General features: G+C 44.6%; 1 protein-coding gene across 1 annotated transcript; it reads right to left on the bottom strand.

The window, feature by feature from the left end:
• Nucleotides 1–2,803: 2,803 nt before the first annotated feature.
• On the bottom strand, nucleotides 2,804–14,688 carry Rsl1d1 (ribosomal L1 domain containing 1). Its single transcript, NM_001329198.1, has 9 exons — nucleotides 14,533–14,688; nucleotides 13,688–13,824; nucleotides 12,802–12,937; nucleotides 10,802–10,950; nucleotides 10,617–10,718; nucleotides 8,292–8,385; nucleotides 8,089–8,211; nucleotides 4,494–4,748; nucleotides 2,804–3,602 (listed from the first exon to the last, which is right to left on the bottom strand). Exons 1-9 carry the CDS (start codon nucleotides 14,635–14,637, stop codon nucleotides 3,342–3,344), a joined length of 1,362 nt encoding a protein of 453 aa, NP_001316127.1. The 5' UTR covers nucleotides 14,638–14,688; the 3' UTR covers nucleotides 2,804–3,341.
• Between the last annotated feature and the right edge of the window lie 19 nt (nucleotides 14,689–14,707).

Below are 14,707 nucleotides of genomic sequence, written 5' to 3'. Positions count from 1 at the left end.
TTGCCTTTTCCAGCTTGGCAATGCGAGCCACAGACTTAGGACCCAGGACGTTGCCTCCCCAGTGGCGGCGGATCTCGTCATATCTGTCATTGTAATTGGTCCTAATAGCTTCCACCAGCTTAGCCAGAGCACCCTTGTCTTCCTAGTTAACCTGTATGAAGGCAACAGTGGTGCACATCTTCCTGTGGACCAGGCGCCCAGCCTGGCCTTTCCCTTGATGATGCAGTAGGGCACTCCCATCCTTCGACACAAGGAAGGCAGGAAAACCACCAGCTCAATGGGGCAGTCACCACCACCAGCTGAGCCTTCTGGTTCTCCACCGAGGTGGTGACTGTATTGACCCCTGCTTGGAGGACAGGTGGTCTCTTAGTGGAGGACAGGTGGTCCCTTAGTTGGGACGTCCCCTTTGCCAGCAGCTTTCTTCTCAGCACAGGCCAGCAGCCTTTGCTTCTTCTCCTGCTTTGTCTCTGGCCTATACTTGTGGGCAAGCTTAAGCAGCTGAGTCGCTGTCTGCCTGTCCAGGGCCTGGGCGAACTGGTTGATGACAGGAGGTACTTTGAGCCCTTATAGAGGATGGCTCTTTGCCGCTGCAGCCTGATGTAGCAGGACCATTTGACGAAGCGTGTGAGATCTCTTTTGGGCTGGATGTCCTGCTCAATGCCAAAGTTCTTAGGCCTTTTCTCAAAGGATTGACCACCTTTTTGCCCTCTTGTTTCTTGACCACAGTGGGGGCCGGGGCCACCTTCTTCCCCTTGAGCTTCTTTCCTTTGGGCATCTTGCTTGGCTGGAGGAGAGAACTATTACCCACTTTCTAATTGTGTTAGTATATTAAAATCTGGTATGTCTGTTATGGTGATCTATCAACCAGCTTTTATTGCCTGAGAGTATTTAAGGACCTTGGTATTCTGCAAAAGGCTTGCAAATACTGGAAGAAGCGAGTCAGGCTTTAAGCAGAAGCAAGAGGGTAGTGGGACTGATTACTGCTCACACACTAGTGTGGCTGACATTAATAGCAAAGTCCACTGCTTCTGTAATTACCTTGACACAAGAAGCGAAGACAGACACTTTAGTTTAGCAAAATCATTTAGCAAAAAATTGTTATAACTGAGTATTCAAGAAGATGTAGATAGGTGTTTAAACAATAAACTGATGCTCTTTATAATACTTCAAATTATTGGAGAAGAGGTTCAGAGTGAGAGAGCAAGAAGTCATCTCAAGTATAATGCTAAATACCAGAGGAAAATTCAGACACTTGCCATGTAGATGAGGCTGGCCTACGACTCAAGAGTACCTCCTTCCTCTTCCTCATGAGTGCTGAGACTAAATGACTCAACTCAGAAGGTTACTAACATGGGCGCTTTATAGCTAGCACACACCCTACACCAGCATTTTCCACACTATTTGAGTACAGAAATCATTTGAAAACTCACAACCCTGCCAAACCTGCCTGCCCTGAGTGTTGATATTACAGGATATCATAGAAGGCAGTTTGAACAGCATTTCAAAACAAGGGGGTTATGTATGCTAATCATTTTAACACTGAGCCCCATTCTCTCTCCTTTCCTAGCTCTGGAGTTGTTTTGTTATTAACTGGAAATTTGAATGTCAAGCAGGAAACATTTTAAACCTTTTAGGACAGACATCAAGTACTGAGATCTCTTTAGGAACGTGTGTCTTACTTGCTAAGTTATCTTGCTGGACCAGGACCAGCTACAACTTCTGGTTATAGGCAGCTTTTATGCTTCATGAAGTCCTAGAAAGCACTTTAAATCTCAGTATATCACAAGCTGCTAAGTGATGAGGTCATAGGCAAGGGACACTACTTTACACTGTAATGGGCAGCACTCTTGTGAAATGGGCTACTTCCTAAGGCATTTTTTTTTTAATTCAGAAGCCTCTATAATCCACTGTCTGTACTGCCACTTATGCTAAATTTGTCTAGTCATTTAAACAGAGAAGTCTGCACACATTTCACCCAGGATCAGAGGAACAAACATGTGTGTTAGAGTCAAGACTACAGGTCTAAGTCATTGTCCTGCAATATACTCAGCAGCTCAGCGGTGGGACCAAACAACTGCATCACAGCTAAGCAGTAGTGGAGCACCCCTTCAGTCCCAGCACGGGAGGAAGAAGCCTTTTTAAGTGCTTCACTATGTAGCCATGCTGGCTCCCTGCTTGGCTCTTTAGATTAAAACCACATAGTATTTAGCCTGGAGAGATGGCTCTGTGATTAAGAGAACAGACTGCTCTTTCAGAGGTCCTGAGTTCAATTCCCGGCAACCATATGATGGCTCACAACCATCTGTAATGAGATCTGATGCTTCTTGTGCTGTGTCTGAAGAGAGCTGCAGTGTACTCACACACCAGTGTGTTTGTGTATTACACTGAGGCACTCCATTAATACACTTTACCATGCCTATTACCAAAATGTTCCTAGACAAGCCATATGAAGCAACAAAGCCGTACCAAGTCTGTTCCACTTTGCTGATCTGCTGGTTTGGCATTTTTGTCTATATGGACATACATCTGTACACTATTTCTGTGCTGGTGCCAAGGCTCCAATTGCCTGCAAGTGGAGTTAAAGTTGAGAGCCATCATGGTCTTGGGAATTGAACCTGAACAGTAGGACTACTTGAACTATGTCTCCAGTCCTGCGGTCAATTTGTACATTTCAATTCCTCACGGGACACTCTGGGAATGGGTGCAAAAATTATCTTAAAAGCCCAATTGACTAAATTCTCTCGTGCAGATGGAAAGCTGTTCCTATGTCTTCAAAACTAGTCAGGTAAGATACGACAGCACAGTGCGTCTACCCAGAAGGGATGTAAGTTTAATTTCAAAAAAAGCAAATGTACAGAAGCATCAGGAAATACACTGAACAATTTAAAAAGATTGTGCCTGAAACCCCTGGTTTTTACAACAAAAATATTTATTTCAGAGGCACCCACAGAAACTTCTCAAAAACCATTTAAGTCCTGGACTCCTTGTTGAAAAACGCTGTGATGGAATAAACAGCAGAGTACCTTTTCTTGTGTGGGGTTTATCTTTTTTCCTTTGACAGCTCTAGGTAGTAAGGCCAGGATCTTGCATTTGCTGTCAAAAGTGTTATACCACCAAGCCCAGGACTTAAATCTGCCCTTTAAAGAATGAATCTTGGTGACCCCTTTGTAGACAACTAGGTTGTCCTCAAACTCATACACATCTGCCTATCTCTGCATTCCACCGTGCGTGCGTGCGTGCGTGCGTGCGTGGGCACACACACAAACGCCAGCACGCCCTGTCTAAATATTCTTGAAAAGCTCTTGTTAACTCTGATGTCTTTTATGCCAAATGCACTAATTCTAGTTTGAGTGGGCAGCCTGGGTTTTTTTGTCTCTGGGAGTGTTGGAAGCTTTCTTTCCAGATTTCATGGGAGTAGAGAAGGACTTGGCCCCTGGCTTTCTGAATTCCCGCACATCCTTTTTTTGTTTCTTCCCTGAGATCCCAGGATCTGAGGCTTCTGGAGTCTCTGTAGCCGGTAAGGCCTTCCTTTTTTTACCCTGAGGGGTTCTTGGATCAGACTTCGATTTTGGAGACTTCTTCCCTGTGATATTTTCTTGCATCTTAAAAAGAGAAAGGGAATTAGGTCTAGAACAATAAAAAGCAATATCTAACAGTCTTAGGGAGCCACTACTATGCCGCAACCTCGTGTGCACCAAAGCATGGAAGAATGAGGGCCTATTTACAGCACCAGACATATTTTCTTCTTGAGACAGGATCTTGCTCCTGCCTCAGCCTGAGATTATAGGCACATGTGTCATCTCATATATCATACTTCAGTATTAGAAACATTATTCCAGGGGTTGGGGATTTAGCTCAGTGGTAGAGCGCTTGCCTAGCAGGAGCAAGGCCCTAGCAAGGCCCTAGCAAGGCCCTGGGTTCGGTCCCCAGCTCCGGAAAAAAAAGAAAAAAAAAAAAAGAAAAAAAAAAAAAAAAAAGAAAAAAAGAAACATTATTCCAGCTATGTTGTATCTGAGTACACTGAGAGGTCACATGGACATCTGATACTTTGTCCTTTCCAATGAACACCTACACGAGATACACGTCTAGAAGACGCCCTACAGGCCATTCAGATTAGCCAAGATTAGAAGGTGCCCTATTGTAAAGCAGCACAGCCTACTGTAAAGCAGCACAGGCCATCCATTCAGATCAGCCAAGATCAGGCTAAAGTAGTAGATCAGTGTCTACCTTCACCCGCCTTCCTGCTTCCTAGATTAACTCTAAGCTTTTTTTTTAATCACTAAGCACCTTTTACTTTTATTCCTCCACCTCCATCCCCAGTATTTCTTTCTGTAGTCCTGGCTGTCCTGGAAATCACTGTGTAGTCTAGGCTCAAACTCAGCCATCGCCTGCTTCTGGGTCACAGGTGCTGGAGTGAAGTCATAGGACCCCACCTGGCATTGCCTAGTACGTTTTGCCTGAAATACAGCAGCTACTAACAGCAATAAAAATACCTTCATATTTTCTTTATCCGGAGTTTCTCCTATTGGTACCAGTTGGGGAATTGTTTCTTCATACTCCTCTGTAACTTTCGGCTGTGTGCTGGCCTTGCTGGTCCTTTTCTTCTGGGCTCCCGGGCCCTTTGCTGGAGCACTGCTAACTAAGCCACCTTGAGTTAAAAGAGATGTAGCCTTCTTGGATTTCTTCTTTAACATTTTGCTTTCCTTCTTCAACTTTTGTTTTTCATGCTTCCTTCTTTTCTTTGGTTCCTATGAGAACACAAGATAAAATTTCTGTAGGAAATCATCCACAGAAAGCAGATGGCACAGGTTTAGAAACTGGAGCTCCCTGAAACATCACTGACCCAAGCAAACAGAATACTCCACTTCCAGATAGTTACATCTCAGTCTGTTTGTTTGGAGAGTGAAAGGTGTTTCAATCTGTAGCCCAGGCTAGCGTGCCTTGAACTCAATCCTCTCCTAACCTGCTTGCCACATGCTACCATTAATGACATGCTCCACACTGCTTTCTACACACACACACACACACACACACACACACACACACACACACACACGTGTAGCTGAAAGCTGAAAACAGTACTGTCAGAATGTCAGTACACACCTGTAATCCTAACTACATGGAAGGCTGAAGCGGGAGGATTGCAACCTCAAAGACCAACTTATCTAGTTACTGAAGTTGGTTAGACTCGAATTGTGGGTTTAGTTCAGTGTTACAGCACATGTCTACTGTGTCCAGGGCCCTGCACATGTGCAACATTAACCACCATGAAAATGCATGCATGCAGGCAACCCAGAGGTGGAAGGGAAGGCCAAGAGGAACTATGCCCTTGTCCCTACATTAAGAGTCTATGGAATACTTTCCTCACTAGGGGCTACACTCCAGAAGAAATGTAAGCAGGAAGCAGAGCCCACGGCCACTAAGCCAGTTTTGGCTTCAATCATTACTCATGCACGTGTCCTTTGTATAAATGTGTGTGTATGTCCACACCACAGATTAGCTTAGAGCGTTCTTCAGGGCCACCCACTTGAAGACATGGTCTCTTCTAGGACCTTGGGCTTAATGAATGGCTACACTAAGTTGAATCTCTAACATCCCACAACTGGCTCTCAAATGGTAAGCACTTTACCCGCCGAGCCTAGCAGGCTTGGATCTCCAGTTCTCACAGTGTGACAGGGTGGTTGAATGTTCAGAGCACTTTCTCAGTTCCTGTCTCATAGGTAAAGTGTCAACCATCCTGTTCCTTTAACCATTTCTTTAGACTGTCAACTGCAGTGAATGAGACCTGAAATGGTCCAATATGAGCAGGGAGCCTATTTCAACTGAGAAATTGGACTGATTCCTTTAGTGAATGTGGGGCATCCCACCCAAAATTGAGGCAGTACATCCTGAGCTGCAGCCCAGGTTAAAAGGAGCATGAAAGGGAAGAAGAAAGGTCATCAAAATGCCTTTTACTCAGTGGGCTTTCCCTTTTGCTACTGACTTGATGTACCCAGTTACAGTGACATTTTTTGAGAATTTTAGTTTCTTTAAAAAAAAAAAAAAAAAAAAAACACAAGAAAGCTAGAAGTGGTGGCACAGGCTTTAATCCTAAAACTCTGGAGGGAGAAGCAGGTAGGTCCTTGTGAGTACAAGGTTAGCATGTTCTACAGAGTGATTCCATTCAGGTAGCCTGAGAACCACTGAGAACCCACAATAAGCTTCATTCTAATCCCTGATGTGGGACATGGGCTGCTTCACTTTCTGTAGCAGCTGACCATGATCTGCCTCATGCTCTAGCAGAGGCGTGGCTTTGCTAGCTGCAGACAGTCTCTGTGAATGCATCATCATCTGGAAATCTGCAAACTGTTCAGAGGACATAAAAGCGAGGGCAGTGATGGTGGGTGGTGATTACTGATCATTTAGGGAGGTTGGCTGTGGTTTGTTAGTCGTATGCTCAGAGAAGAAACAAAAGGAAAGCAATTAGAGTCAGGGAGCATGGGCACCCCCCTTCCCAACCTAATGACAGCGGATGAAGCTGGAGGGAATAAAAATGAGGAAAGAAAAAAACCACAAAGCAGGAAACCCCAGCTACACCCAGCTATGGGCACCAGCAGCTCTCCAAATCCCTTAGGCCTCAGTCACCAGGTTGAAGGGCTGAAGCACACAGGCACATGGACCCAGCAACTACTGAGTTCTCAACCTCTTCAGTGTGAGATATCTTGCTACGCTGAGACACGATATTAGCTGATGATGGATAGACAAACTGTCACCAAAATACCTGCTGTGTGTGTTAAGACGGTGTACTAAGGACAGCCAGATGAAAACCTAGGCATGGCAGGTAGCGCAGGCCTTTAATCCCTGCATGCGCTCTAGAGAACTCTGAGTTCAAGGCCAGCCTGGTCCACACAGTCTTTATGTAAAAACCAAACAACCAAAAACGAGAAAAATAAATGACAAGTAGAAATTTCAGCCAGTGATGCACATTTTTGATCCCAGCACTCAGGAGACAGAGGCAGGCAGAGCTCTGAAGAAAATGTGTGAAGGTCTGACTAAGAACGCACTTACAGGTTCTTTCACTTGAATACCTGGTCGTTAGGGATGGGACTGTTTGAAGATAGTAAGACACGACCTTGCTGGAAGAGATGTGGCTGCACATCTGCACATCTGGATGTGAGGCGCAGCTACTCTTCAGCACCATGCCTGGCTACATGCTGCCAGGTTCCTTGCCTATAACTTAACCTCTGAAACTGTGAGCAAGCCCCAAATAAATACTGTAGAGTTGCTACAACCATGATATCCCTTACAGCAATAGATCACTGACTAAGGCAAGATGCGACTCCTAGATATTAAGACATGAACCAAACACTGAAATGAAAGATTCAGTAGTGACGAAGATTAACATGGCCAAAGAGAATTCAAAACAACACCACTCCAAACAGTTACTGATCTCCGCTTCAACCACCCATCATTCGATTTTGGAAATAGTACCTATAGTACTAAGCCTATAAATCAAAACTGAGTTGGGGGCTGGGGACAACGCTCAGTTGGCCAAGGGCTTATATGCAAACACGCCACCGACACAGAAAAATGGGCACGATGGTTGGCATCTGTAATCTTAATTATGGGAAGGTGGGTGCATACAGGACCCCTGGACCTCTTGGACAGCCAGTCAAGCCAATCAGTGATCTCCACTAAAAGGTATTTTTTAAAAATTAAGATGGACAGCAATCGGGAAAGACATTCAAAGTTGTCCAGCACACACAATTAGGATGTGCCTTGTTGTGGTTAGAGAGATAGCTCAGTGGTTAAGCTATTTGCTCTTTCAGAGGATCCAGGTCCAATGCCCAGCACCAACAGAGCAGCTCACGACTCCAATCCAGGAGGTCTGACACCTGCACACATGCAGTCAAAACAAATCAGCCTGAGGCCCCTAAGAAACACTGAACCCGTACGCTAAGCATACACCTCACCCTGGGCCGCACCTTCAACATCTGTCTCCACTTATGGAAGACAGGGTCTTACAGCCCAAGTTAGCTTCGAACTTGCTGTGATCTCTCTTGGCTACATGTTATAAAGCCCACCCAATATTATAACTTTTATACTAACCTGTTTCTTCAGACCACGGAAGGAAGCGCTGTTTTCGTCCTGAGATGTGACAAACGAGGAAAAGATAGGAAGGGAAACCGACTTCTCAGTTTTCAGGAATAGGAGTTTCACACTCTGCCATTTCTGAAACAAAGAAATGATGACATCTACACACTCTGCCTGTTTAGAATGGAAAGCAGACTCATGCACTCGGCATACTGTACCTCTGGCAATTTTTCTGAAAGCATTTCTGAGACAGTCAGGATGTTTTCAATGATGTGCTGAATCTCCATTCCAGTGTGACCAATACGGATAGTACTAGAATTTAATAAAGCAACAGAGTAAAGTTTTTGCTCTTTAACTTTGTATTTTAAAACTCCACTCCCTGAAGTAAAACACCACCATGCTGAAAGAAACACACACCCACAGGTTGGACCTCGAGATGGCTTGGCTGGTAAAGGCACTTGCCACCCTAAGTTAAAGTCATGGAGTTCAATCCCAGTGATCAGTGTAATAAGAGCCTAGAAACTGCCTTCCTACACCTATATTCAAATAGACAATGGTAATAAGTTAAGACAAAACAGAAAAACCCATATGTTGACCCCAAAGCTGTTCTGGCAGAATCACCCCAACAAGGTCATCGACACCTCATGATTTTCATGTCCTATTCTGCTGAGTCGTTTTGAAGTAAAAAGTTCTTGCCTCTCATGGATAACTCAATGTTAGCAAGACCAAAGCATCTCTGCGGCTAAGCCACAGGGAACAGGAAATGTGTGGGAGGCCCAGCAGGCCTCCTGCAGCACTGGGTCTGCCTTCCCTCACTGGAGGCTCACTGGGTGGCACTTTACCAGTGTCACCTGGACAGCAGCTTCTCTTCTAGCTCCTTTTTCTTTAGTCAGACACTGGCCAGCTGTCTACAATGTATGTGTGTTTGTGAAAAGGAGAGGGAACGACAAGAAAGGGAGTCACTGTGCCAGGCAAAGAGAGCAAAAATAAAGAAATTCAAATTCACCATGAAGAACAGGCTACCCTCAAACCAGAGGACCTCTTAGCTTAGGCTCTCTAGTGATGGGATAGTGGGAGCCAGTATATTTGGTATCTCTAACCTTCTTTGACAGCAGTCTGTAACTGAGGAAGGGGTAGGACAGGCCCAATGACAACTCCTCTTAGGTATTTAAATGGAACCAATCAAGGGGCTTCCCTCTTGCAGGCAGCATGCAACGGGAATCTATTCGTATTACCTGTTATACTAAACCTTGCCCCACACAGACCCCATTTCTGACCACTTAAGTTGGAAAGCAGTTATCTATCTTTGTTTTTAAAGCTGGTGTGGTGGTATACAAGCCAACACTCAGGGTAGAAGTCAGAGGATCTTTGAGTTCCAGACCAGCCAGAATCATAGTGAGATCCTATGTAAAAACAAGAACTGTTATTTTTATAATTTATTCTGAGACAGGGTCACAATATAGCCCTACCTGGCCTGGAACTCTCTATGTAGACAGTCTGCTTCTGACTTAAGAGATTTATCAGTTGCTGCCTTCGCAGTGCTAGGATTAGAGGTGCGCTACCATGCCTGGCTCATTTAAAACTACGTGTATCTGTGTGTCTGTGCATGTGAACATGTGGGTGCCCCTTTGGTCCAGAAACATTAAATCCCTAGAGGGAAAATTACAGGTTGTTATGACCCACATCTACCATGGGTGTTGGAAACCATACTTGGGTTCTCTGAAGAATAGCGGAGCCATCTCTCCAGTCTTGCTTTTCTTTATGAGATAAATACTCAGGTATGTTTGTTTTGTGTGAGTGTCACAGGACAGTTTGCGAGTATTAGTTCTCTCCTTGTATCAGTGATGGTCCTGGTTGTCATGCTTGGTGGATAGATGCCTTAAATCTGAGCAGTCTTGTTGACTCTAAGGCTAAGTTATCCTGGTTCGGGATCCTGGGTGAGAATGAACCAAAGACATTAACATGTAGCTACTTCCTCCCAGAGGAAACATTCAACAAGGGGGACAGCAGGTCTAAACAGGTACAATACTCAACAGGCTCCTCCCCAAGGCTACCTGAGCTCAGGCACTTTCCGTGGAGTTGGCAGGGCTGTGCAGAACTCCGGTGCTAGCTTTCCTGACAACCTCATGCTGGGGGAGGCCCTTCATGACACAGCTGCTTACGACAGGCAAGCCATGTCTCTGTAAGGAACATCACACGTGCCACTCTGCGTCAGCACAATAAGCTCCCCGTTCATCAGGGCAGACTGTACAATCACTCCTTTGGTCTATGGTTCCTGCCCTACCTAGGGTGAACACATTTGCCTAGCTGTCCAGAAAAATCAGACAACAAAGACAACGAACTTGTTATTGGGGACTGAAGTTACTTCTACCTCTTCTTTTTCTCATAAGACTTAAAAAAAAAAAAAAAAAAAAGAAAAAAGCTTACTGGGTTTTAATAGAAGGTCCTGGTTTGATTAACATGATCCTTTATGGTTAAAAAAAGGACTCGATCACAGTTACATGTACAGTTTAAAGAAATCGCATATAAATGTTCCTTGTTACCTGCAAGAACCACGCTTAGAGATGTTTAAGACGGTCCCTGTGATAGTTCGGTTAATCTCTTTGGACAGATTCTTTGCCAGAAGGTTTACAGATACTGGAACTCTAAAAAAACAGAGGCATCAAAACACTGGAGACACACAGAAAATCCCATACCATTAAAGTCTGGTCACTGCAAATAAACTCACTTCTTCCTCTGATAGAAATGCCTTCCTATGTGTGTGGGCAAATGCCGTCGGATTCGTTCATCAGCAATAAAGACATCAAAGCTACCCAGGAGGCGGAGCTTGGCTTCATAGGCTTTATATTCTGTTTTTAACGTCTTAAAGGGGATAATCTAGAATACAAAAACAAGCGAAACACCATAAAGCATTAAGATCTAAAACAGGAGGAGAAATACTTAACACTTCTCTTCACACCAGTCCCAGGGCTATGCATGCCTCTCTCAGATTAATGAATTCCTAAGCAGCTAAAATATGCTGGAGGCCTTGCAAAACGCCGGAAGACCCTGAGAAGAGAACAATCAAGGAGCCTGGATAAAAACCCAGCATGTCAGCCAGGCACTGAAGGAGATGACATAACTGTTCTTGACTATCTCAGGTTGAAGAATACTAACTCTGAGGGTAAGGGCAGCCGAGGCAATTGATCAAAATGCTATCTCAAACGTAATAAAATGAGCTACAGAGATAGCTTAGTGGTTAAAAGCACTGGCTGCTCTTACAGAGGACATGGGTTTGATTCCAACACCCACACAGTAGCTTGTGGCCATGTGTACCTCTCCAGGTGCAGGGAATCCAAGACTCTATTCTGGTCTACATGGGTAATTGTATGCACAAGGTGCACAGATACATGTAGACAAAACACCCAGACACTTGTTTAAAAAGCACGGGTGTTAGGGTGGGGTGGCAGCACCTGGTGTAGAGGTGTACATCTTATATCCTAGCATGAAGGAAATTGAGTTGGAGGCCAACCTGGTCTACACTGCAAGTTTGGGGTAGCATGTGCATGGTTTTGGAATCAATTCCTAGTACCAGGAGAAAGATAAAGAAACAGAGTACAAAGATAAACAAATAGTCACAAAACAGAGCCAGATGTGATGCTCTACAAGTACACGAAAAGTTGGGTTTTTAAACAATCTGGTATCATAGATGGCTCAGTACTTCGGAGCTCTGACTATATTAGAGAACCCAGAGAAACAAAACAACCTTCTACAACTCCAGCTGCAGGGAACCCCATCCTCCTGGAGGCAGTGTGCTCAAGACACTGAAAAAGATGTGAAATCTGACATGCATTTAGGTTTTCAGTTACAAATCAAAATAGTGCCTTTAGCAAAAGCAAAAGGAAATAGAGCCAACCAAAAGCAGAGACGGTAAGATTAAAAAGAGAAAGGAGGGATGGCTCAGTGGTTAAGAGCACTGACTGCTCTTCCTGAAGACCTGAGTTCAAATCCCAGCAACCACATGGTGGCTCACAACCATCTGTAATGGAATCCAATGCCCTCTTCTGGTGTGTCTGAAGTGTACAGTGTACTCATATATAATAAATAAATCTTAAAAAAAAAAAAGAGAGGGCTGGAGAGGTGGCTCAGAGGTTAAGAGCACTGACTGCTCTTCCATAGGTCCTGAGTTCAATTCCCAGCAACCACATGGTGGCTCACAACCATCCTTCTTCCCGTGTGTCTGAAGACAGCTACAGTGTATTCATATAAATAAAATAAATCTTAAAAAAAGAGAGAGAGAGAGAGAGAGAGAAAGGGGAGCTGGAGAGACGGCTTGGCAGGATTTGATGCTCCCTTGAAGGACCGGGGTTTTATTTCCAAGCACCCATGAGGCAGCTCTCACCACCTGTAATTCCAGCTCCAGGGAATCTCAATACCTTTTCTGGCCCTGGAGGACACCTGCATCCATGTGGTGCACACACACGTTAGGAATACACATTCATACCCATAAAGGGATAAGTTAAAATTACAGAGAAAGGGGGTTGGGGATTTAGCTCAGTGGTAGAGCGCTTGCCTAGGAAGCACAAGGCCCTGGGTTCGATCCCCAGCTCCGAAAAAAAAGAACCAAAAAAAAAAAAAAAAAAAAAATTACAGAGAAAGTGGACCTAAAGGACCATAAATTATAGCAGTGTATGATACTTCATTTCTAAAGTCTCTGAAAGGACTTTAACACATCAGCACACCTCCTACCTGAGAGATAGTGTTTACTCCATGCTTTTTCAAAAGCTTTTTATAGAAACCCTCTGTCTGTTCAGGTGAATCACATTCATCTTTGGTAAACAGACAGACTTCTGAGGATTCTGAGAGGATGCTATGAGGCAAAGACCTACAAAACATGACAAACAAGGAGCAAAGTGTTATTCCAGAACATGTTTATCCTCACTGAGAGCTAACGAGAACATTCAATACATACAGGCAGGCCAGATGAATCAGTGGGTGAAAACACATGCTCAATGCCATGCCCAACAACCAGAGCTCAAACTCCAGGACCAACATGGAGGGAGAGAAATGATACTGATTCACTCCCATATGTGTGCACCTAACCCTCCAGACAGATAGACAAACACACGAACAGAAATAAATGCAGTTTAAAAATATTTTAATTTATCTATTTTCATGGCATCCCTGGCTATCTTGGGACTATCTCTGAAGACAAGGCTGACTTCCAGCTAAAGAGATCTCCCTGCCTCTGTCACTTCTGGCTCTAAAAAGAAAACAATGGGCTAGAGAGACCAAATGCAGGAATCCACACATTCAGTAGTTAAGAGCATTTGCTTCTTTCCCAGGAAATCTGATTTCTGTCGCCTGTACCCACACTGGGCTGCTCATGACCTCTTGTTTCTGCAGTCCCAGGTGATCTGACACCCTCTTTTGGCTTCTGCAAGCACTGGACACATGTGGCCCACATTCTTATACTCAGACACACTCTGAGTGAGTTTTAACTTTAACCCCAGCACTCAAGAGGGAGAGGCATATATATTACTGTGAGTTTGGAGCCAGGCAAGCCTTAGTAACAACCAAACCAGCGGAAAAACAAATGAAACAAAACAATGAAACAAACAGATAAATTACTTACACTCTGATCCTAAGTTCTTTCTTTGGAATTTTCCATAGTATCACCATTAAAAACAGATTTTCACTCCCATTCAACAGCAATTCATTATTTTTTCTGGACTTGGAGTTATCAAACAGAACTTCTACTGCCTTTCTTATCTGCAGAGACAGAAAAATCGATTAATTTCCTCAATCTATGTTAATTGCTTCCATACAGATATATTTGTTTCCTTTGCTCCTTTGGGGGGCTAAGGTTTCAAGAGAGGACTTTTCTGTATATCTTTGACTGTCCTGGAATATAGTTCAGGCTGGCATCCTACTGAAAAGATTCGCCTGCCTGTCTCCGGAGGGCTGGGATTAAAGGCATGTACCGCTACGCCTGGCGCTCCTCTTTCTATTAAGCAAATTCCATCAGCTTATTAGGATCTTACAATTTGTACCCAGTGCAACTTAAGAATGCATTTAAAACATCTAAGTACCTTGGATCTGTTTACAAGTTGTCTTTTCTACGTAAGAGAAAAAGCTATTCAGAAGCTTCTCCTGCCCTCTACGGGAAAGGAAACGATCAGGAAAAGCGAATAGTGCTAGGAGCATTTATTGTGCGTCATGTGCTCAGGGCTGCTAAAAACACTTTGTGCACGTACATATGACCCGTAATGCTGCAGGACGGAGCGCAGAAGCCCACTTTCAACAGGAGGCAAACAGGCCGTAAGTGTGGGAAAAGCGAGACTGCTGGGGTGCGTTTTCAGAGGCCTGCCTCGAGCTCCTGGAAGCCAACGCAGTCGTGGGCCCACTTGATTTCCTGGCCTCTTGCCCCACACCCTGCACCACCCTGCTTCCGACTCGTTGTCCCCGAAAGCCACTCGCCTGCTCTCTGTCCAGCTGTTCAAGAGCGGTCGGTTCCGCTTGCACCTCGGTGGTGGTCGCCGTAGCGGCCGAGGCATCGGGAGACTCGGACGCTAAGCACTTCATGCCGCCTCGTGTGGAATTCAGGAGTCAGAATGCCTGCGCACGCGAAGCCCCCAAACCCGGAACCGGAAGG

This window comes from Rattus norvegicus, chromosome 10 (assembly GCF_021556685.1).
Source record: "Rattus norvegicus strain SHRSP/BbbUtx chromosome 10, alternate assembly SHRSP_T2T, whole genome shotgun sequence".
Classification (NCBI taxonomy): Eukaryota; Metazoa; Chordata; class Mammalia; order Rodentia; family Muridae; genus Rattus; species Rattus norvegicus.
This window is presented reverse-complemented; position numbering and strand designations above follow the sequence as displayed.

Bases quoted from the DNA above. Each gene is read 5' to 3' on its own strand.
- Rsl1d1 (NM_001329198.1), bottom strand. From the start codon at position 14,637: ATGAAGTGCTTAGCGTCCGAGTCTCCCGATGCCTCGGCCGCTACGGCG. The intron at 10,719-10,801 runs GTGAGTTTATTT...CTGTTTTTTTAG, and splicing joins CATTTCTATCAGAGGAAGAA to AGTTCCAGTATCTGTAAACC. The intron at 4,749-8,088 runs GTTAGTATAAAA...GTGTTCTCATAG, and splicing joins TCCGTGGTCTGAAGAAACAG to GAACCAAAGAAAAGAAGGAA.